We start from the raw sequence: 22,628 nt of genomic DNA on the forward strand, positions 1-22,628 counted from the left end.
ACATGTTCAACAGCAAAAAGTCTGTAAAAATATGTGAGCCAGAGCACTGTGGTGGTGTTTTGTTTTGGTCAAATGTCACAACTATAATAGAACCTTATCACAGTATGGCTGCTTTTAGGCTGTGATCATCCTTTATGGAAAGCTTAGTTGTGTAATTAGAGAGCAAAAAAAGAAGTGTGCTACTTGCTACTTACCTTGGCAGTCTCTGTCTGAGCTTGTAGCAAGAAGACTGCTATGCACTGACGATACCTATTTTCATGCTGTATTAGGAAAGCATTTCGCAGGCTGAAGACTGTGGAAAAATATAAAGAAGCAATATAAATTCTCGCATGCAGCTGTTAGTCCAATGACATATCACATTATGATTGAAGAAATTATATATATAATATTTTTTTCTGATTCTTAATAAGAAAATGCACACTGATAGGGTTAGGTTTTTGTTGCCTGGGAAGCTTTGCTATTTCAAAAAGCTAATTTTGCTTGTATTTTTTTATTTTTAATTATTATTCTGCACCTAAGGTGCTTTTGAGTCTTGCTGAGGGTCATTTAGAGAAGTTTCCATTCAAAGTGGACTAAATCATAACTGAAGTTAGAAAAAAACCCCCAAATATCAAAAAATGAAAGGCCCCATTTTTATTTTCTTTTATTTCAAGCAGGTCCGTACAACGGCCGCCACATAGGGAAGTGGCTGCTCTCAGGCTGATGGTGGGTTTGGGCTCTCCCCAGGGCGTGGGCGTGGGCCGGTGCTGCTGCCCGGGGTGGCCCCGGCCGGCTGCCGGCAGCTGCGTCTTGCGGGGCCCAGCAGCGCTCCAGTGCCTGCCAGACTTCTGCAGGAGGAGTTAATCAGCGCAAGGAGCGACCCTGGGGTCTCAAAGATGACTCTGAGCATCGTGTAGCAGGTTTCCCTGCAAGGGGACAAATCGGCACCAACGCCGCATGTCCAGAGTGAAGGGGTGGATTTGGGGGAAGAGGAGGGGGAAGCATCTTCAGGTGGCCAAAGTCCTGTGGCAGACAGCAAGTGTGCTTGGGTGGGCTGGTAGTATCAGGGAGCAGGGCACAGCAACCTGTTACAACAGACTGGACTCACGTGGCATTGATTTTTTTTTTAGCTGGAGTTGACGTTGCTGTAAATGAAGCAACAGCGAGTGAGGTGCGGGGTTTCCTCCGTGCGAGTGGTGGCCCTAAGCAGAGCCCTGCTCCTCAACCCACGCGGCCCAGGGAGAGCGTGGGTCTAGAGCTGCCAAGAGAAGGCAGTATTTTTCTGAGTCTGCTACAGTGACGTACGTTTTTGATGGCCTCATCTAGATCATATATAGTTTCCTCTGAAGCTTTGTGCTATGTAAAATACCTTGCTGCTGTGTAATGCTTCTTGTCCAAGCATTTCCAAGTGCTTTACAGTCAGACTTCAAAATATTTATGGAAGATAAGATGTCCTATAATTCTAGTTTTACAGAAGAGGAAAGTGGAGCACAGACTGGTTAAATTACTGTGACAAATCAGTGGAAATTTGCAGCAGCAGAGGGGATGTGTTTCAGAACTTATGCCTTCTGTCTTTCTGTGGTCAGTGGGAAATACAACTTTGCAGGCCTAAAAGTGAATTTTCTGGGCAGTGCTTTGCATCAGGCTCTCAGTAATGTTTTCTAAAAGAAATTCTGCAACTGCAACGATTACCAGTCTTTGATACTGTGACATACCAGTAGGTCTGTCTCCTCCAAACTTTGTGTAAAGTGTTATTAGTGGAGCAATAATAAGCAATTGCAAAGATTAAATCCAGAGCAGAATGTTAAAAGGAAAGCAATTTCCTAATCAGAAAGTATGTTGCTGCTTACTATCTTCAGAGATTTATTCCTACTATTACACTTACATGCAAAGTTACATCTCTTGTACAAAGTCCTGGCATTTGCAGATAGTTCTGCCCTGGGGGGTATCTTCCCAGTGTTGTGAGCTCCCCATTGTACCTCTTATGCCTCCACTGATACATGACAGGCTTTGAGCTAGAAATATCCTGCATAATTATCATCTTCCTGTCTGGTGCCAAATGGGTATTTCTATGATATTGCAAAACATATATATATAGATAGATTTTTTTTTTTTTTTCCTAGTCCTTGTATTGAGGTACATTTTCTTCCAAAGTGAGATCAACCCTCAGCAAACTAATGGATTCAAAAGTACTTGTTAGATCAAAAATCAGGGTTTTATTTTTGATTACATGTGATGGATCACTAAAACTCACATGCCCTTTTGGAGAACATGGTAACTAATCTTTTACTGCCACCAATAGTAAAAGTCTCCTTGAGACTGCAAATAAATTGGCAGCATTCCCCAAGGTCACACATTCCTGGCAATATTTAATCTTTTTTTTTTTTTTTTTTTCCCTGCAAGGGGCCATTTTCCATTGGCACTGAAAGCTTTGCTTGTTGTTTTACACAAAATGGTGGAAACCTGAACTGCAAGCTCCCTACAGTAATTTTTCTCACTATTTTTATTGTACCCTACTCCAAGGGTTCCTGTACTAGGATGGGGCTTCCAAGGTGTTACAAAACTACAGATGAGGAACAGAAACTGCCATCAGCAACAGATGTAATAGAGCTGGTAGGAATATATGGGAGAGATGTCAGGCAACGAAGGCCAGAGCGCAGGGAAGAGCCATGACCAGTGGCCAGAGCCTTGCAGCAGGTAACTTAATTCTACTCGTTGCAGATGGACTGTGGAAATAGAAGGACCTTGGTTAGAAATCTCTGACTGTAGGAAATGCTGGCTTGGGAAAAAAATCCAAAAATCTTATTCCCATCTCCGTTACTGTTTCTATGTCCAATCTTGTTTGTGCAAACCAGAGGGTGGCTGCATTGCCCTCTCCAGCACCCAGATGCTGACAGCCTTGCACCTAGTCTGGGTTTAGGCAGGGATGTGGGGCTGCCCTCCCCTCCACCCTGCAGGAGGCCACTGGTTTACTTCATTTCTGCTGCGTTGGTAAGGAGACTTGTCAGGCAGACAGTGCCTGGAGCACATTTACAGAAAGGTTATTTTTCTCTGTATTCATCCCCTTATCTCAGCTTTAGTAATTTGCCTTTTATTACTTATCTTTATTTCCTATCAGCATTGATGCTGAATGCTAATTATTCTGGGCGAATATATTTCAAAGTTATCATCAGTTTTACAGGCTCTGGGTTTATTGTCCCTATCTATTGATTTCCTACAGAGCACTCTAGCTCCCTGAGCTTTTCTTCCCAGTCTTTAGGATTAGGATGGTTGATGGGGCCTTGAGCCTGGAGATTTGCATTTCTCTTATTTCTCTTTGATAAAGGAGGCTCCTAGGATCTGGGCAGTGTTAGACTGAGGTGTGTGAGAACCTTGGCTCAGACCAAGACGAGGCCTGATTTTTCATGCCTCCTTCCTCACCCAAGCTCTGATTTGGTGACTCTAGGGACATTGTTTTGGTAGGCTAAGGTTGGTCACTCTCTGTGTAGGTCAGTTCTCCTCCCTTCCTCACCCAAGGACACAGCATTAGATGTTATTGGGGCAGTTTCCCCGGGCAATGTGTTTGGATGTCTGTGAGCAAGGAAGCTTTGATATGTGGTGAGTGATTTCCATCCTCTCAGTTGCTGGTGAGGAGGTGAGTAGGAGGAGCAGCAGCAGGAGGTAAATCTCTTCAGCCTCCTTGAAAATTGCTGCTGCGCACACGTGGGGACACCCAGGAGAGCGGTGCGCTGGGGTGTTGGGCAGTGGGACAACTGAAAAAATGCTGCATAACGACTACTGAATTGGGAAGGAGGCCCAGGGTTTGACAGAGTGTTTTCGGATGGTTAGGGCAAGGAAATATTTGGTTCATGAGAAAGAAGTCATGGGAGTCTTCATACCTCCTCTGGGGGGAGTGGATGATATCTAACAGTCATTGGTGCATGCATGAAAGTCATTGCTAGAGGCAGGGGGACGTGGGGTGTAATGTCTGCATCACCAGGTCATGTCTCGCAGTCAGAGCAGAGCTGTGAAGCCAAGGAGTGCTGAGGCACCGGGGTTTGTGGGCAAACAGCGTCTTACCCTTACACTGCCGCGTACGCGATGTGCTGAGGTGGTCTTTATGAAGATGTTCAAATGCATGTGGGCACATACCTGTAATGTGGACGGGGTCAACGTTTTTCAGTATCAGTCTGTCCAGCGGGATGGGCTGGTCTAGGACTGTGCAAAACCCACCCTCTCTCATGAAGGACTGCAGCTCAGGAGCGAGGGAAGGACAGACAGGCATTAAGCCGGTGTCTGAGCCCCCGTGTTTCTGGGAATAGAACATTGAAGTTGGTTAGCTGGTTGTCTGCCATCTGCTTGTGAAGTGTAGGCACTGAACAGCCCTAAATGATGTGTTTTATCTTATCAAAGGTACTCAGACAGCTTATTTGCCCGAGGATCCTCAGAAAAACTCATTGGTACATGGAGTTCTCCTGTGAGGTCACATCTAGTACTAAAAAACCACAATAGAAACACAATGCAAGTCCCCAGGCAGAAAACACTTAGACAAAGGTGTTCAAAGGTCTTTTTTTTTTCCCCTCTCCTCCCCCCTTCTTTTAATAACAGTTCTTTTTTCTCCATTTCTTGGAAATGTGTTTTCCAATCTCCCCTTGCATACTTGCAGAACACACAGTGGCTGGGCTCCAGACAGGTCGCAGCCCCTCACAGAAGGATCACCAACACACGTATGTGAAGCAACCCTCAGAAATATTTGCCTGTGGGCACCAGGCCCCTTGAATTCCTGCTCCCTGCATTCCCTGCCATGCTATGGGATGGTGTTACTGTTCAATCATCTCTCACTGCACGCCTTCTCTATCTTACAAAGGCAGAACAAGTGCTTCTTTTAAAAAAAAAAAATAAAATGAAAAGGTCTTTAAATCAGACACAAACTTATTGAGATTTAGCCCAGGTCTGCTTAGCCTTAATTTACAGCATCTTCATAAACTTAATTAGCTAGATGTACTACTACACTGAAGCTTGAGGAATTTCAGGTCATCCAGTGCCTTTTCTTGGTAGCTAAATACAAATATTTATAATCTATAGGACTCTGTCTATACCATCATTCATCAATAAAAATGTTCTTAAGAATAGTCATTAAATCTCCATTTTAAAGTAGGGGAAATCAAGGCAAAGAGAGGATACATACAACAGGCTGTGTTGGAACTGAGAAAAATGCCAACCTTCCATCTATTTTAGAATTTTCCTGTTTTTTTTTTCGTTTGTTTGTTTTTTTTTTTTTTGGTTTTTTTTTTTTTTTTTTAACCTCTTGCCAACAGTTTTGATATCTCACTGACAAAAATCTCAGGTTGCTGGACTAAATCGTGAGGGGAGCATTAGAAAACTTCTTACATTCTTGAAACTTTTCTGAGCTTTAGGAATCCAGCACACCAGAAAAATAACAGGGAAATATTAAGGTCTTGTAATGTAAATTCTGCCTATCATATTATTCTTGTAACATACTGAGCCTAAAAGCAGGATTTTGAATCAGTTATAGTTTGCTATAAGCGTAAGCAAGCATCACCCATCCTTCATTCTGGTTAATCATCTTGTATTTTTATCCTTCAATTTTCAATATTTACCAAGCTGAAAAACATAATAGCAACCATATATATCTCTATCCATTATTACCTTTTTATTACGTTTAATTTTGGTAATTAATAGGAAATCATCGAATAAGAAGAGGTAGACGTCAAGGAGTCTTGTGCTTTCTGAGGAGGAAAACAAAAAAATCAGTTTGATGATGTGATTATTTTAAGGAATTGCTACTTCCAAGATGAGGCACATCTATGAATCACTGCATCTTACAAAATGCTTTTAACAAGAAGCATGGTTTCCAACAGAGTACATAACTAATCATCCCCTAGTCTTCACTCTCAAATGTAGTACTTAAAAAAATCACGTGTCTCTTGATGATTTTGGCTACTAATACTTGTACCTTGTAACAGCTACCTCTTTATGAAAAAACAGCTACTTGCCTGTCAGAAAAAGTCATCTGGATCACCTGGAGTACCTACAAATACAACAATCAGCATGGTATAAATTAGAAAATCCTACCTGGTAAACAGTGAACCTTCTGAAAATGGAGGAGATAAAGAAATAGGGAAGTGCCACCTTTTCCTGGTACATTTAGATATTGGTATGCTTCCCTCTTCACAGGCTTTTATAGCAACGAGATGTTAATTGATAACATCACAAAAGCCATTCAAAAACTACAGAAAACAGTGTCGGTTTATCTTTTCTTCCTAGCTTAGAGGTCATGAAGATAGGAGGAATATAACAACAGATGTCCGTGAGAATGCTTCAAAGTCTTTCAGGTTGATCTCCAAGCCATGTTGAAAACTCAGGTATTATTATAATAAATATTAGGGAGCAATTTAACAAAAGCAAGAGTAAACTTCTAAGCAACTTCCTACAGGAAACCTGGACTCTCTACTGGATTTGCAGAGTCTGGTCCTTTGACCTCTTCCTTGTTTATGGCTCCTTCTACCTCTTTCCATGAATATTTCTTTCATTTCTCTTTTTGGCCCCAACTTGTTCTATTTCACTTCCAGAATCACCTCCTTTCTCTGCTGCAGGCTTTATCCTTTATAATTTGTCCTCTGGCTACTCTGTACTAATAGGGCTTCTCTGGGCATGAAGTGCCCAGCTGCTCTTCACAGCAGATGGGTTGGTCAGAGCTATTATTTCCAGGCAACCTTGCATGATCCTAAAATGCTTTCTTGGGTGTTTAGTTCTGAAGTGTTTGGCTTGAAAACTTCTTGTCTGACCAATGTCGCTTTATGCAACATTAATAACTACTGAATGTTAAAATTCTAACTAGGTCATGGATCAGCTGGCTGCACGGAGAATGAAGGAACCTACCATGAGGGCCTTCTTACGTGACACTGCAGATTCAGAAGACTACAAACCATCAAGTTAATGTATATTAGACATCTTATAAATATTACACTTCTGTAAGTTTCTATGAAGTCAGAAACTTTGTAGAGGGCTCTCCACAGCTTCTCTTGTACAACAGTAGGATTTTGTGGCTGTTACACAGGAAAGAATTATTTGTTGTAAACATTATCTACTGCTGTGGACGAACTTTTCCATTTCTTTGATTTACACTGTGTTCACAGAGAGTCCTCGAATTACATCAGTTGGAAGGAACCTCTGGAGATCCAACCCACTGCTCCATGCAGGCCAAAGTAGTTCAGTCAAGTTTTGGATATGTTCAATAAAGGACACTCTGAAACATTTCTGGTCCCCTGTACCAATATTTGACCACCTTACTTGCTCAGAAGTGTTTTCCAAATATCTAATGGGGGAATACCCCATGCTGTAACTTGCATTGTTATGTCTCATACTTTTTCTGTGCATCTCCAAGATGCCTTTAGCTCCATCTGCCTTAAATCAGCCATTGGGCCGTTGAAGACAACGGTAATGTCTTTCCCTGAGCCTTCTCTTTCTATATCTTAACAAACTCACTTCTCTCATCTAATCCTATTCTCAATTACAGGATTACAAAAAAATCATGCAACTGTGGTCTCAGTGATTTCAATTTCATTCAAACTAACTCCAAATTTGTGTGAGTGTTCAGAGTGGTGATTTCAGGACATGCTTCTTTCTGTTGTGAGGCATTATATTTGATTTGTGATCCCATTTTTGTCTTGAAAGATCTTTCATTCAGACAGGTGGCCAAATGCCAGGCACTTTTATATTGCAGATTGAAGGCAGCTGGCTGTCTTGGTGGGTAAAAGTTATGCTCATACCTCCTTCTCTGTTTTCTAATTACATATTGCAGAAAGAACTGTGGACACCTGATGGCTACCCTTACCTCCTGCAGGGGGGCCTGATGTCTCATCAAGAGAGCAATGAGTGCAGAGGGAAGCATTGGCAGGAGAGGACTCAGTGCCTTGCTTTCTTTCTCCTCTGCTTTCTCCTCAGCAGCAACCTTTTTCTCTGTTCTCCATGTCCCTGATGTTGTGCCTTCTCCTTTGCTACTGTAATTCTTCTCATGTGGGGAGGAAAACAAAAACACTGAAAAATGGACTGTGTCCCTTTTGCTGCTCCCCTTATAACAGCAAAAATAATTGTGGGAGACACAGTGTTGTGTGTTTATTCTCTTCACCTCTGCTCCTGAGGAGGTGGTGAAGCAAATGTAAGATATGGGCTTTGCTCGTTTCCATCAAACCACTGCTACAGCCCTGCAGTCACCGTGGCATTGCAGCTTCCAGCATCCTTTCAGATAATTGTCTTTTCCAAACTGCCCAGTCTCTGCTTCTTGCTCATGCAAGGAGAAAATCGTCTTCTGCACAGGTAGAGATTCTTCATCAGCTCCCCAGCAAGAAACCTGTGCACTGCTACAAAAAGCTGCCCGTGTGTCTGCAGACGTGAGTCTCTGCTCTGCCAGGGTGATAGACAGCTGTGAGCAGTGTTGTAGAAATCAACATGCTCGCGTGGGACCACTGTGCTACCTGTGGAGTTAATGGCATGTTGTACGAGTGCTCTGTTCATAAAAGGACAGCCATGCGACAGGATAACACCTCGTTCCAAGGTATCTATCAAAACAGCAGTCTTAAAAGAGATGAAGTATGAAATAAAAATAGGAAAAACCTCTGGACTTTTCAGTAAATTTCAATGAATCACATAGTGGATATCATGCCAGAGAGTTGAGGTATGTTGACATCAGTCCCCAGGCATGAGGGGCATCTTGTATAGGACTGTCTATACTTCCTGATTTCCTATTGCCATGTTCTTGAATGTGACAGTAAAACACTGCCTTTGAGTGGCAGAGGTTGGCCAGCCAGGCTGATTTCTTCAGCACCTGGCAGACTGAATATCCAGATGTGACAATAAATAATCGTGCAGATTAATCACCACTTTGGCAGTTTAGCTGTTTCTCAGTTTCTCTCTGCCAAGCTGTACATTTGCTATTTCTTTCCCACACCGGCCCAAATACAGTTGCAGAGGTTCATTCTAGACCTGCCATGACAAAATATGAATCTGTTAAGCTAAATTCTGATATCAGGACATTTAGGGACATTACCTGCTAGTGTTAGTCTCCCTTCATGAAGGAGAAGTCTGTTTGCTGAAGACAAAATGTTTTCACTGCTGTTTTCTCTTAAGCCTTGCTTCAAACACTTCACCCAAAAAAGAGAGAGAGAGAGAGAATGGAGAATCTTGCATATCTGATGATGAACTGAGGGGCAACCAGTGGTTAAACTGAGCACACATATGCTTTAATCTCAGGCTAGATACATCACACAGCTAATAACTGATCATGGCTGTGTCTCTTCAGTGGTGCTATTGCTTAAATGTGTTAAGCTTTTGAAATCTTAAGCTGGGTTTTTCTTTTCTGGAGGGAGTTTAATGGTTTTTGTAGTCCTGCATGTGAACAGACATAGTCCTTGAGGTGAGACCCACTTGATGACGTTATCATAATGATTCTTCAAGTCTGTCTGCAGGGATAAGGGGGTAACCACAGCAGAAAAGTGTACATGTTCCCAGGTATGCTGTGTAAGTTTTTGTAATGCTTTTTAATTGTAAATAGAAATTTCTTTGGCTCAGCTTGAGGAGCAAGAGAGGCAAATAATTTCTACTTCATATCCTTTATGAAAAGGCAGTAATACTTACAGGTATCCTATTTCATTCTGCTCCCTAAAAGCAAACACAGGAGAGTCCTCCTAGATCATACCATCATGGTCTCCTGGATGCTAGCTGGGAGCAACCCGTGCTGCCACCCGAGGCACTGTGCACCGCCTGCGTGTTCAGCGGCGGTGTTTGCAGTGCTCAGGCTGCAGCTGCTCCTGTTAGAGCACAGCCGTCCCCAGTAACTAGAATATAGACAACCAGCCAACCATAGACCGTGCTATAAAGACAGATAGAAACTAAACCTTTCTCAAGTAAAAATGACCTTTAAAAAACTGCTTACCTCTGGGACAAAGAATCTCTTGTCACGATCCCAGACCTGAGGCCAAATTATGACCTCCTGCAGCTGCCTGAACTTCTGAAAGTTGTCCAACCACTTGACTTTACCTTCCAGATCCCCTGAAATATGTGAAACATGAGTTTTTGCTCCAGCCAGCAAAAAAAGTCCTGTTTTCTAGAAGATGTGAAGTACTCATTTTCTCCAGTGAAGCCAAAGCACCTCAGATGTGAAGGCCCAGATGAAATCTTGGCCTCCTTGTAAAAAATATCTAAACTCTTCTTAGGTGAGCAGAGCCGGAATTTCAATCCATACATTCAAACATGCTTAAATTCATTGCTAAATGAAAAGCTTGTGTTTACTAATCTGACTGGGGAACAGGAGGAATCATATAAAACTCATTTGAACCGTAATCTTAAAAAGTTATTTGAAAAAAAACCCTGCCTTTCTAAACTGACTAGGGTAGTGAGAGAAAAATAATTTTCTTTATTTATAGCCTGATCAAAGCACTGTTGAAATTAATGAGAATTAATTTGAAGGAAAGTAGTACCAGAAGTGACTTAAATATTTAACTGGGATGTGGCCACCTCAGAATGTGAAAAATGGGGACTAAGTCTTTTCTGATTCAGGACCGTTATGGGGAAAACATTAATGGACCTGCAACTTAAAATCCAAGTTTTTGTGTTGAGTGATATTGCAGATAATTATTTCAGACACACACACATATGTATACCAGAAGAGGAATGCTAGAACTGCAACTGTTCCTTATCTCACTGATTCACTGATCAAAATATGAAGGCAGGTATTTGTCAGGTGTCTGTGGACACCTGAGGGGTCACTCTATCTTTGTTTTTATTGGCCCAGAGGTATCTAAACTCTGGAAGGACCTATTTATTTGCCAGTAATATTCCCCAGATATCCCATGGTCTTTTGGGGGCATACCTAAAACTGCTGTTCTCCCAGCAGAAGTCCCCAAACTAGCAACAAAACCATCTTATTTTCCTATGGGACTTGTTTTGTGCTAAAAAGTATGCTCCTTGTGTGGCCATTAGGCTAGATTTCTCATAAAACTTGTCAAGAAGAGAAAGAACATGAGTCTCTCTTTTAGGTAGTAATTCTGACATTGGAGTATTTACCCAAGAAGAAGGAGCCCCACATTTTTCTATCTATGGAATATGTTAACTCTCTCTCTGCCTCATCTCCCAAGGAGATGTTTGAGCCTTCAGCCTCCAGGATGGGGAGAAGAATGGTGGCAAAGAGCGAGCCACCATGCTGGATGGCTCAAGGCCTTGATGTGCTGGTGGTCAGGATGAAGTACTGCCTGGCCCTGCCAAGATTGGCAAAATAAGTGTTTTACTGAAGCACTGTCTTCTTTTTGATTTCAGTGAGGGCTGCAGGAGGCCTTTGGAGAATAATCCTATCTGCGGATGTACTATATGACCATAAGATTCTTAAAGATGCATTTTTATGTTCCTGAACAAGACTGAAGTAAAAAAAAAATATTTAGAATTAATATATTATTGGGAAAAAAATACCGGAAAATGAAAAAATATTTCTGGACTAACCCCTTATTTTTCCACAATAGCTAGAGAAAATCTGTAGCTGAGATAGCTCTTCAGCTACTTTACATGGTAGGGCCTTGTCAGTTAGTGAAAGGTCACTGACATAATATTCCCCTTGTGAGTGAAATTTTATCCTATTAAGGATTAGCCCCAACAAATTCTCCCTAGACATAAATCCAACTCAAAGAGTCCTTTGTTTGAGATCTTTCTTGATTTGTTCCAATTTGTGATCTGCTCTTAATTGTTTGCATGTCACTGCAGATGATTCTGAGCAAATACAAGTGACTCACTGATTTGGAAGTCCTGTGACCTTGCTCAGTGAGGCTTTGACAGCACAAGGGTGGCAGCAATCATTTCCTACAGAATGGGGAAGGGCTCAGGATTGTAGAAAGGCATGCACATCCTCAATTGTATCTCTGCAGGGAAATCGGACCCATTCACAATCAAAGGACGTGCACAAAAAGGCCACATGACTTGATAATTGTTAATTGCACACTTGACTGTTAACCGTAGCTACTTACGTATGGACTTTTCCACCTTCTCTTTAAGTGACCAGACAAAACCTTTCTCTGTTTCCTCAGTGCTCCTCTTCCAGATATTGTTAAGGAGGAGGGGATAGCGTGTCAGTCGATGCAAAGGAGCGACCAGCAGCTCTGGTAGATGCAGCCTCTTGCACTGCTCATTTTGTTCACACCACTGCTGAAGACAAGGGAAACTGCTTTAGGCCTCAACTTCTTCCCTGGCAGGGAGGTAGCAAACAGTTTTCTGCTTCATCATCTGACTGTAATGAGACAGGTAGTAGTTAAAGATGAATTTTGCACACAGTGGGAACAAGGGCAACGTAAAGGCTCTCTACAGGGGAAATTGCCTCGCTCCCACAGATTCACTTTCTGTGCTGCTACTTCCCATTTGAGATGCTGTGGCCATGCTAGCAGATCAAGCAGTGCTCCTATTTATCTGCCATTTTACTTTCATCAGGAAAACCTCACATTTGAGGACCACTTTTTGTTTTAGGGTCACCTGCCAATTTCCACTGGGGAACTTTTTCCTAGATATGAGTATATGAAATCCTTGTCAGGGGACAAGCAATGTGAAACTCCCAGATGCCAAAAACTGCAGAGTTTAACAGCTACAAAGAGGTGTGTTCCCAGTTTTGGGCTGCCTGTGAGAAAAGCCCACTTCTTCAGGTTTCTGTTTCTAAGCCTGTAATGTTGAAGATGAATCTTATGTATTTACAGGGCACACTGGTCTGCTAATGATAAGTTAGAAAGGGCAGAGTCCTCTCCCCCAGGAGCTACAGCACTGCACTGGCTGGAGTTGTTTCTTCAGGCAGATGCGCTGTTGGCAAAGACAAAACCAGCTCTAGTGCTGTAACTTTACAAAGACATCACTGATAGCTCTTTCCAGCCCTAGAGGGAGGTAAATACTCACTTACTGGTAGTGTTTTGATACCAACTTCTGCATTTGCTATATCTATGGTGAAGGAAAACCTGTTAGAGGAGCTAAAACACTGCCATTGCAGAGGGGTTACTTGCTCTTCTACTCAGGATGTTTCTTCATCCCGGTAGGCACATGGGTCAGCGAATACTTGTAAGTGAGGATAGCAGCCCAGCTTTCTCGCCAGGGCCCAGCCAAAACCCACCCCGCTCTCTCCCCATGGATTCCCAAGACACATGAAAGCAATGACATGCTCCTGGCTTTTTGTTCTCCTTGTTTTGGCTTGTATCATATTTCCCTTTCTTTAAGCAGAAGGGAGCCACCATACTCTTCCCCAGTTTTTGAGGTTTGTGTATGTCACCGCTGATGTGGCATAGCATAGAGGCTGGGGGCTGTTTTGTACTCAGGGGATGTGAGTCCTGTCATCTGCTAAAGCATGTAATACCCTGTGTTCCCACCCAGCATCTAAACTGAGCTGATATGCAGGACATATATCAAAGTGAAGTACTTGAGAGAGATTTTGCAATGTGGCTCGATTTTTGTTTCTTCTTTTCTGTAACCAATTTACCGTGTGAAAGTGGAGGTCACCATGTCAAGAGATTATGTGCAAAACATCTGAATGATAGAGGCTGGCAGTAGATATTTTCTGCCTGCAGAAATGCAGACAGTTGTTTCCTTTTGGCTTCCCCCTCTTGTCTTTCCAAACTACAAGTATATACTTTCACATGTGCAGGGGAACATACACTAAGAAGGGTGACTTTGTATCTATTATACCCTCTACGGTTAAAAAATCTGTGTAAAATGTTATCTACACAGTTTTTCTTCCAATAAAATTTTCTAGTCTGCTGTTAAAATCCTGTCATAAGGCAGGAAGGCTGCAGACACCATCAACAACAACAATCACCACCCCATCACTTTACTTTCAGGTAGATGCCGAAATCTTCTCTCTGTCTGAGGTTTTCCAAGTAGAAGACAGCGGAGGTATAATTAAGGCAATAAATCTGATGATTCTGGCAGAGGTCACCCTGGAAAAACTGCAGAAAAGACTTGGAAACTTATCAAGAAAGAAAAATGTTATGACAAAGGGAGGAACAACAGTTTTGGTTTTGTAATATGCATTTTACCTGACATTTCCTCATTTTACCTGAGATTTAAGGGAAGAGGAAGGTGGGAGTTAAAAAAGTAAAAGGCAAGTTAAAAAGTAATAAGAGTGGTAAAGTAGTAAAAAAACCACAACAGTGTTCAAGCAATGCATGGGGGGCACAGTTCTAACAGCTCTGCAGAGGTATGAAGCATTCTTAGTATTTGTTCTCATTAGAAATAAGTGATGTGAAATTCATGTAGAAGCTGAAGATAAAACTCACTATACTATGCAACAGCTTTACATAGCCTCATACAACATGCCACTTTATATCCGGGTGTGTTAGACAGCTATTAGAAATGTCGAATGCCATCCATGATAAAATGCAGTTTTGTCTAGGATTTTGTCTCATACACAAACATTATTGATAAGAACACCTGAAGTCAGAGGTAATGGGAGTGGGAAGCCAAGCTCTAGCCTCCCTTTCCCTTTTTGAAATCCTAACCCTGAGGTAGGCTCTGTTTTAGTGTTTTCCCAGAAGTTTTCTAATGGCCTCTAACTCTAGGGAAAGTTTAGGTCCATAAATAGATTTTCTGCCTGCATTAATAATTCCTACTTCTCAGTCACTGGGGAGTTGTGCAGGAAAGAGAGCCCCTGGAGACTGCTGTGTGGACAACTGCCTTGTGTACCGTGCAGACTGCCCGGGAAGATTGCAGGGCAGTGCTTGTGTCCATGCCTCTCTCTTGCTTAGCAGACACAGGCCAAAGTGCAAGAGGTATTTCAGTCCCATTGAGCTCTTAATTAATCACTTCAATATACTTGTGGGTCCGTCCCATGGAATAAATGAAGCATCTATGTGATGGAGTGGAAGGAGGCAAGGAACATCCAGTGATGGGTCTGGGGTCTGGTCTCAGGCAAACATCTTCCACGGAGTGAGAAGCTCACTTCTGCCAGCGGCGTAGTCTTCTCAGGGTCTGGGCTACTATTCTACAGGAAGGGAAAATCCTTCCACACTTTTTTCCACCCTTCCATGACCACCTCAAACATGACAATGAGGAAAAAGAAAAACACCCTACTGACAGGAGGTGCTTGAGGCCGAGACCAAACTGTGACAGATGGCATGTCCTTGACTGACGTGATTGCTCTAGAGCACCTGCGTGTTATGATAAATGGTCTGCTGCAAGCACCTGTTGATATTAAGAAAGTATACTTCTAATTATGTTACCTTTCTGAGTATGGAGCTGAAATCCATAGGAGAGTCTGACTTGCTGACATGCTCCTTCACATTTTCAAAAAAAGTTTTCAGAAAATTGAGACTTATCTAAGTAAGGGGAAAAAATGAGAAATTAGCATCAGTGATCTTCTGAAGTTACAACAACTTTATTTCCCATCCCTGGTCTCTTCAGAGGCTCCAAGCCTAATGGGGTGCCTATACTTATCTCCCCAACGTTGCCAGAATTAACTTCAGAATTACACCTGGAATGCTTTAACTAGTCAGAAGTTAAAGCAAATCTATACAAATTCTGACTTACATCGTGATAATGCTGTATACCAAAAGCTTTGAAACAAGATTAGATATTCCATTTAAACTTATTTTAGGGTAGTAGCTGTGTTTAACATGAATTGACATGAAAAATTATGATGGATGAATGGTATCTACTGGAAAACACTGATTGCATATGACTGAGCTGTGACAATTAAGCAAGTCTTCATGGTCATTTGAAGAAGATACCATCTTTCATAGTTTCAGTTTGTTTCATGCTGTGGGAAATGAGGAAAATTTTTATAAAATGCTATAAAAAGTCATGTATTCCCCATAAGTTAACTTTACATGTTTGCACTGGATTCAAGGGTGCCCACACTGTCAGTCAGATGTGGGTGAAATCCTGCTCCTAAGACCACTCTTGCCTCCTGAACACACTATTTGCACACAAGTTCATGACCAGGCTCAGCTTTAGGCCAAATTTTAGGCCAAAAGGGTACACCATCCTCTGTGATGCTGCTTTGAACTTTTGTTGTAGCTGCACACGCTGTTTTGTTTGGTGTATTTCTGGGGGCAACATTGCTTATAGGATGGTACTTATTCTTTTATTTTGACAAAGGTGCATTTTACACTTTTTACAGCATGCATTTTTTCATGGATTTAGCCTGCTGTCCAGAAGAAATTCATGCTGTAAAATGCATGAAAAAAAAGGCATAAAGGGCATTGAGAGCAGCTACTTTCTCCTACATTTGATCACTGTTTTATATCCATGTATGCAAAATAGATGATCATTTATCATCCTCATTAATAAGGAAAACAAAATTGAAAATGTATTAAATTCTCTCAAGACATGACCAAGCTTCAGCCAAGCTCAACACTTTCATGATTGCTAAATGGCACACAGTAATATACCTCACTACCTTCTTTGAACAAGCAAAAAGGAATCAGCAATGACGCATCAGGTGAATTCTAGTATCTGGCTGCATGGATGGTCTTAGCCCACAACAATCACAAGGTGTAACACATCAGCTAAAAACCTCTTCCCTTGTATCTCCAAGCCTGCTCAGATGGTCACTCACAGCAGCTTAACTGGTGTGTGCTCAGTCACCAAGCAGCAGTGACTTGCTCATGTGTTTTAGCTCTGGCTAATTGTCCCTGCTCTGAAGAGCTTTCCTGCTTTTCTTGTTTTGGCTAAAAAGGGAGATGTTAACTGTTAGGGCAGGGGAATGAATTTGAAGTGAGCAACTGGTTTAGGGCATGTGATGTGATTGTGAACAGTTATTCAGCTTAATCAGCTGAAGAGCCCGTTCCAAAATTCACTTTGCTATTAAGGGTGAGGTGTCCTGTTAAAGAGCTCTCAAGCTAAGAAAAACTTCTGTTTTGCTTCTAAAATTATGTAAAAGCTACTTTGGACTTATGGGTTCATTTAACTTCCAGGAGCTGGGAATGGTCTCCCACAACTGGCCACAGGTAACAAAATGCTGGAGCACGTCACAGCCAAGTCTCATGGTGTCCCTCCTCCTGGAAGCTGGAGGGTGAGTAGCACATGAACACAGTGATATCCAGTCTCTGTGGGAGATATCCTTTCACCCACACTGAGGGAAACTCTAGCAGGGGAGGGGTGGTCATCATTTTGTTTTATCTTGTTCTACTGGAGTGGCATATTAGATAGCATAGTCTTTGTTCCCATCTGTTTGAAAAAGGAAACTTCTCATTGTAGTTATTTTGCCATTCTTACTGTTTTGCTCTAAGGATTGTGACTTTGTAGTTTATCCTCACAACTCCTTTTAAAGGGATGTTGTTTATGATAATTAATCTCAAACTCGTGTATCTTTTCTGAAACTTTACTTCAGAAACAACTGCCAGATGAGCTCTTCTCTGTGTTCAAATGCCTGTTTATCTTTTGCTGGAGGCACATGAGAATAATTTGCACAGGTGAAATTTGACCCCCACTGATATAACAAATAGAAATGAAGGAAAAACTAATCATTTGAACTAAGTTCCAAATGTGAGCATTGAATCTGAACAGAAGCTTTATGGATGGTTTCTCATCTCCTTTTATTGGAGTGATTGATTTCTGATCTCAGTAAGTCTTTTTTTTTTTTTTTTACTCACCTTGTTTAACTCCTCTAAATTTGCAAAAAGCCTCCATAAATCGACATCCAAGAGTAATTCATTACTCTGAAGGTATTTTAGAGTGTTCATAAATACCTTTAAAAACAAAGCAAATCCATGTCATTTACTATTTATGCCAATTCGGTAGATCTTACCTTTTCTTCCTGAAAATAGCATGTTTGCACTGTAATTCTCATTAAATGTTCATTAGATATGGGGAGGGCAGAAGTTGACACTGAGAAACTTTTCCTGACCTGCCTAAAGGCTAAATATTGGGCTTTGTGTGAGGAGGAGGGCATGAGTGGTGTCTCTGTAGCTGCCACGGAGGCAGCTATGTCCCTGCTGTGCTCTCTGGCAGAAGAGGGACATCTGACCCCCCTGCAGATCCATGTGAAGGAATTAAGATCAGAGTCATAGTTACAGGTTTCTATGACCTTTCTAAATGCTTTCCTTTCTACCCTATGTATCTGCTGCTGTATAAGTTGTTTAAAGATACTATGGGGAAAAAATAAATTATTGGAATAATATATGTAGAGGGCCCATGAAGGTTTTTCCTCCTTTTGGATTGTTTTGTTAACCTGTACTGAGTGAAATCTGCATGTGTATCTATTGGCTGTTTAAGATTTTGTATCATTTAAGCTCTGACGGTGATATTGGAGCTGTGCTGAATCTTACATAAATCTGAAAAATGCTTAAAATGTGTAGATTAATGAGTAGATTTTTTGGTATATGTGTGAAAAGCCTTAATGAAAAAACCCATCACCCAGGTGCCAAGACTGAAGAGCTAGTGAGAGTGCTTGCTTAGCCTTGTGTAATTCTTCAGTTGCCATGAACAGTTGACCTGAGAGCTTAAAGGGGATTTACGGTGGTCTTAAAGTTCCCTGTGGAGATTCATTAAAATCAGTGGAATATTTCTATGCTAGGAAGCACTTAGAGTAGCAGATATTGGTAAAATTGGTTACCCCAATTCAATGGATTCTTTCTTTGGCAGGAGAATTTGGGAAGCTGGCATGGACTGAATAGTTTATCGTTCATGGGTCATGCAGGGCTGGCTAAGGCTTGTTTGTGAGTTCCTGTGTCAGACTTACCAAGGGTCCTGTGTGTCTCCTGTTTTTTTCATCCTTCAAATGATTCACCTGGTTTTAATCTTCTCACATCTCTGAACAAAGTGTATAGAAGGAAGGATGTTTCCATCCTGCCTTGGACCATTAGCTGGTCCTATCAATCCCTTTCCTCTCCCTTCCTGTTCTAGCCCACTCCTCTATTTATTCCCTTTACTTTGCAGTACTTCTGTTGCTGAAAAGTTAACCTAGGCAGTAACACGGAAAATGTTTCACTATTCTTTTTCCTTGACTAATAAGAAAACAGAAATTATCCGTGCTGAATAAGAGAAAAATGATATGAAGGTATTTAGGGAAGCTTCCATCCTTTTAAATGGATATACTGACTTTTAATATGTGATGAATGGAAATAGTGCAGCTACTCTTTTAACAGTATGTTATAGTCTTGTCCATATTTTCAAATCTCTTAAAATTCACCATGATGGAGGAAATTCAGAGTTTTTGGGAGAGGAGTTGTTATTTAGTTTGTTTTCTTGTAATATTAGAAAAACTCTGCAGAATTCTGAGGCTTTCATGCTCTATTCAAGATCTAATCATAGCTCTGTATGAAGTTAAACAAAGAACATAATCTTACAGACTAGCAGTAGAAAAATATCTAGTATAGTCAATTGAAGAGTGGCTTCAGTTCAGTGTTAGTGAGAGGAATAGTGGAATATCAGCTGAAATTACTGGAAGGATTTGCAATCAGATGGTGTTTGCAAAGCACTAGAAAGTGATGTCCACAAGAATAGATGCCATCCAGAAGAATAAAAAACAAAGGGAACTGTAGAAACAGGATGAGCAGGCAAGATGGGAGAAAAACCAAGCGCTTAAGTCATTCTCCCGTAGACACCCAGTGAGACGTTACAGGTGGCTTCATGTCTGCCATGCTGACAGCAGGGCAAATAATATTTCATTATTTTTGAGAAATTAAATCTGAAGTTACCATCTTGAGAACGAGCAAATGATCCAGAAAGTAAGTGCATTCACTTGTGAAAAGTTCCCACACTGCTGCTTCTTTTTTCACTTCTAACCGGCTGTTGACATCTTTCTGCTCAGTCTGTTGTGCCTGTATAAATTCATGCCAAGATTTACCCTATTGATTGGAGAAGAAAGAAAACCACCGACTGTTGCATCAACTGCTTCAGACATTATGAAAAGAATCTATGATCTATTTGCCTATGTAAACAACATAACTGCCAGTATTAGTAATTCTTTTGCAAGCTTAAAAATTTCTTTAAAAAGATTAAAAAACCCTGGCATTTTCCTCCAAAATATTTATAATATAAACACACTGAATTTGAAAGTAACACAGTATTATAGCCTATGTTTGTAGGATGCTGTATCAAAAAAATAGTGGGCAGTTTGCAAATGTTAAGGAATTTAATCTGTTGTGCTGCTGCTGCTGGAAAACAGGGGTGGATGAGAGCTTCCTATTTTCCAGATGGTAAAATCAAGGTACCAAAGGACTAGGTCTTCATAGGTACTTGGATATTGTTTTCTTTAGTCCTAAAGTGACCACTATCACCTTACTGACCTGCTCCAAAGTCAGATGTTCTCATTTAAGTTAGGCACTGACAGGAGTCTTCAACAACCAAGTCTATGGGGAACTGCATATAACAGCCTGCTGTGAGAAGCAAAAGGTTTGCTTTGGAGGGAGGATGGTGTTAGGTGTGGGTTATCTGAATATCACCCTGGTAGCCCAAGCTTGGTGTTTGTGTGGCTAGGGGGGCCTGGAGGCCAGGAGCTCTTGTTCATCTGGCAGACAGGCTTTGGTAGGATTTCTGCAGCTGAACATCTGTGTTGGCACTGACTTCTACGTGTCTGCCTCTGAATGTACCGCTAAGGCAGCAGCGGGGGTGACCGTGCCCCACTTGGCATCTCTGTGATGCTGCAAATTCTTTCCCCACATCTGCAGGCACTGCTGAGAGGGTTGTCTGGATGCCTTTTTCTGAAGGTGGTATCTCCCTGACCTAGGGCAGTCTGGAAGCCTGGAAAAATCTAGGTGGTTGTGAGGATCCTTGCTAACCTTCTACAACACTCACGGTTTCCCCCTTGTCCCTCCATTTCAAACAACAAAAATATACCTTATGCTTATGCATTAATTTTTCATAAAAGTCTCATATCCAGATTAATGTAGTGAAAAATGGTAACTTGAACACAAAATTTTTATCCCCATTTTTAAGTATCTTTGCTACAGTATACTGAGTATTTTGATACCTTAGAGCAGAAAAATTCATATGTGCTGCAGTCTATGATCTTGATGGTTGAAAGACAGTTTTCCAGATCAGATGCTTGCTTCTGTTTGTCTTTACCCTGTTGAATGACAAAAAAATGCCCCTGATTCATGTAGTATTTTAAAGAGCATTAAGAAGTTTACCCATCTCAGTAACTTTGCTCTGATCCGTGAGGAGCTTTCCCTTAACTGAGTGATTTCCTTATATTTCCAGGCCCTCCTACACAGAGATGAGGCATTGATAGAATGTTTATTTGTAACTGTGGGTGGGGTGTGTAGGTGGCTTAGGTGTGGGTGTGTAAGATGTTATTTATGTAACACAGAAGTTACATAAATGGCAACAGACAATGGGCTGCCCTTGGAAGACAGAACAAATAAAATATTTTGCTTCCCTCAACACTGTCAGAAGTAGGGGATAACAAATTCATAGTTGAAATCATCCTTCTGCCATAGCTATACAAATCTGGTGTGTTTGTTTATTTTCATTTTTTAATTTGAGTTACATATTGAGAAAACTCCTTTGGTCAACTGCAGAGTAGTGTCTACAAAATGAGCTTTTAGAAAGCTTAAGAAGCAGGAGGAGTTTGTTTGTGTGAGGGATCATGAAATAAAAACAATTGCTTTTGGTTTGGCTTTGTTTTTCAGGCTGTGTCTTGTAAAAAGTTTAGCCAATACTTATAAGCTCTAATTTAGTTCTGTGAGCATAGACTTATAGGGTGTTTGCCTAAGTTTTATCTGCTTTCTGGAACAGTATACTCATGGATTTCTATTGTTTGAACTTTGGGCACCGAATTCAATCCAATTTGGAAATATGTGTTTGATTATAATATTTGAAATTCATAGTTTAAGCTCAGCTCTTAATTTTGAAAGATAGTTTGAAATGGAGCAGAAACAATAATGCAGTTATATATACACACACTTAACCAATGTACCAGCAAAGGAATCTTCATAAATTAAATGTTACGACATTTAGTAGTCTCAGATATCACTGTTGGCTAAATATCAAATGTGTTTTATTCCAAATTTCAAATATTTTGTTGACTTTAAAAATTCTCAGTTTTAGGCCATGCTCCTTCAAATGATATAGAAATGCTATCAAATGAATTGGGAACTCTTGTACATGCTAGTCTGAATACTTGAGTTGGTTTCACTTGCACAGACTCTGATGGTTGAGATTTAGAAGATAAAAAACAAAAATATTAAGAAGGGACTGTTCACAATTACATGTTTAGAGGTGCAAAGTTATCAAGACACTTGTAAATGACTTCTTGATGATGAACAACACTCAGGAAATTTGGATACCATGGTAAGTGAAAATGTTCATAACTGGAAAAGACAAGGAAATGTGTTAGACAAGGAAATTAACTGAAGTGTGTTGGTGTATATGCTTTTACTGGTATGTGTGAGGGTGCCCATGAGGACAGAAGAGAATCATCTAAAAAGCTTCTTTGATAGGTAAAGCCTAGATCTCTTCCATGTGAGTGGGAATTAGGCAGATACTACAGAGCCCTCGGGCACTAAGGTCTGGGCTGGCATGCAGAAAATATAGGACACACTGTGGTCAAAGCAATGATGTGACTGACTTGCCTACCTTGTGTTGTCTTACCCCGGGGAGCTGCACTGGACCTGCTGCCACCCCTGAACACCTTGAATGAGAGCTTCTGTGTTGCCCACCCCGCTCTTCCCTCCTGGCACCAAGGGCACCTC

General features: G+C 41.2%; 1 protein-coding gene across 1 annotated transcript in view; it reads right to left on the reverse strand.

Annotated features, from left to right (window-relative positions):
• The window catches only part of PLEKHG7 (pleckstrin homology and RhoGEF domain containing G7), a 34,576-nt gene that overhangs the window by 2,865 nt on the left and 9,083 nt on the right, over positions 1 to 22,628 (reverse strand). Inside the window, exons 5-15 of the mRNA XM_033010172.1 lie at positions 20,906 to 21,001; positions 19,632 to 19,781; positions 17,586 to 17,681; positions 15,213 to 15,308; positions 13,827 to 13,940; positions 11,991 to 12,165; positions 9,914 to 10,029; positions 9,029 to 9,122; positions 5,629 to 5,708; positions 4,111 to 4,270; positions 195 to 292 (exon numbers count right to left, since the gene is read on the reverse strand). Of these exons, the coding sequence (XP_032866063.1) occupies positions 195 to 292; positions 4,111 to 4,270; positions 5,629 to 5,708; positions 9,029 to 9,122; positions 9,914 to 10,029; positions 11,991 to 12,165; positions 13,827 to 13,940; positions 15,213 to 15,308; positions 17,586 to 17,681; positions 19,632 to 19,781; positions 20,906 to 21,001 (1,275 nt within the window). The remainder of the gene's footprint in view (positions 1 to 194; positions 293 to 4,110; positions 4,271 to 5,628; positions 5,709 to 9,028; positions 9,123 to 9,913; positions 10,030 to 11,990; positions 12,166 to 13,826; positions 13,941 to 15,212; positions 15,309 to 17,585; positions 17,682 to 19,631; positions 19,782 to 20,905; positions 21,002 to 22,628) is intronic.

This window comes from Tyto alba, unplaced genomic scaffold (assembly GCF_018691265.1).
Source record: "Tyto alba isolate M040663 unplaced genomic scaffold, T.alba_DEE_v4.0 Super-Scaffold_2, whole genome shotgun sequence".
NCBI classification, from domain to species: domain Eukaryota; kingdom Metazoa; phylum Chordata; class Aves; order Strigiformes; family Tytonidae; genus Tyto; species Tyto alba.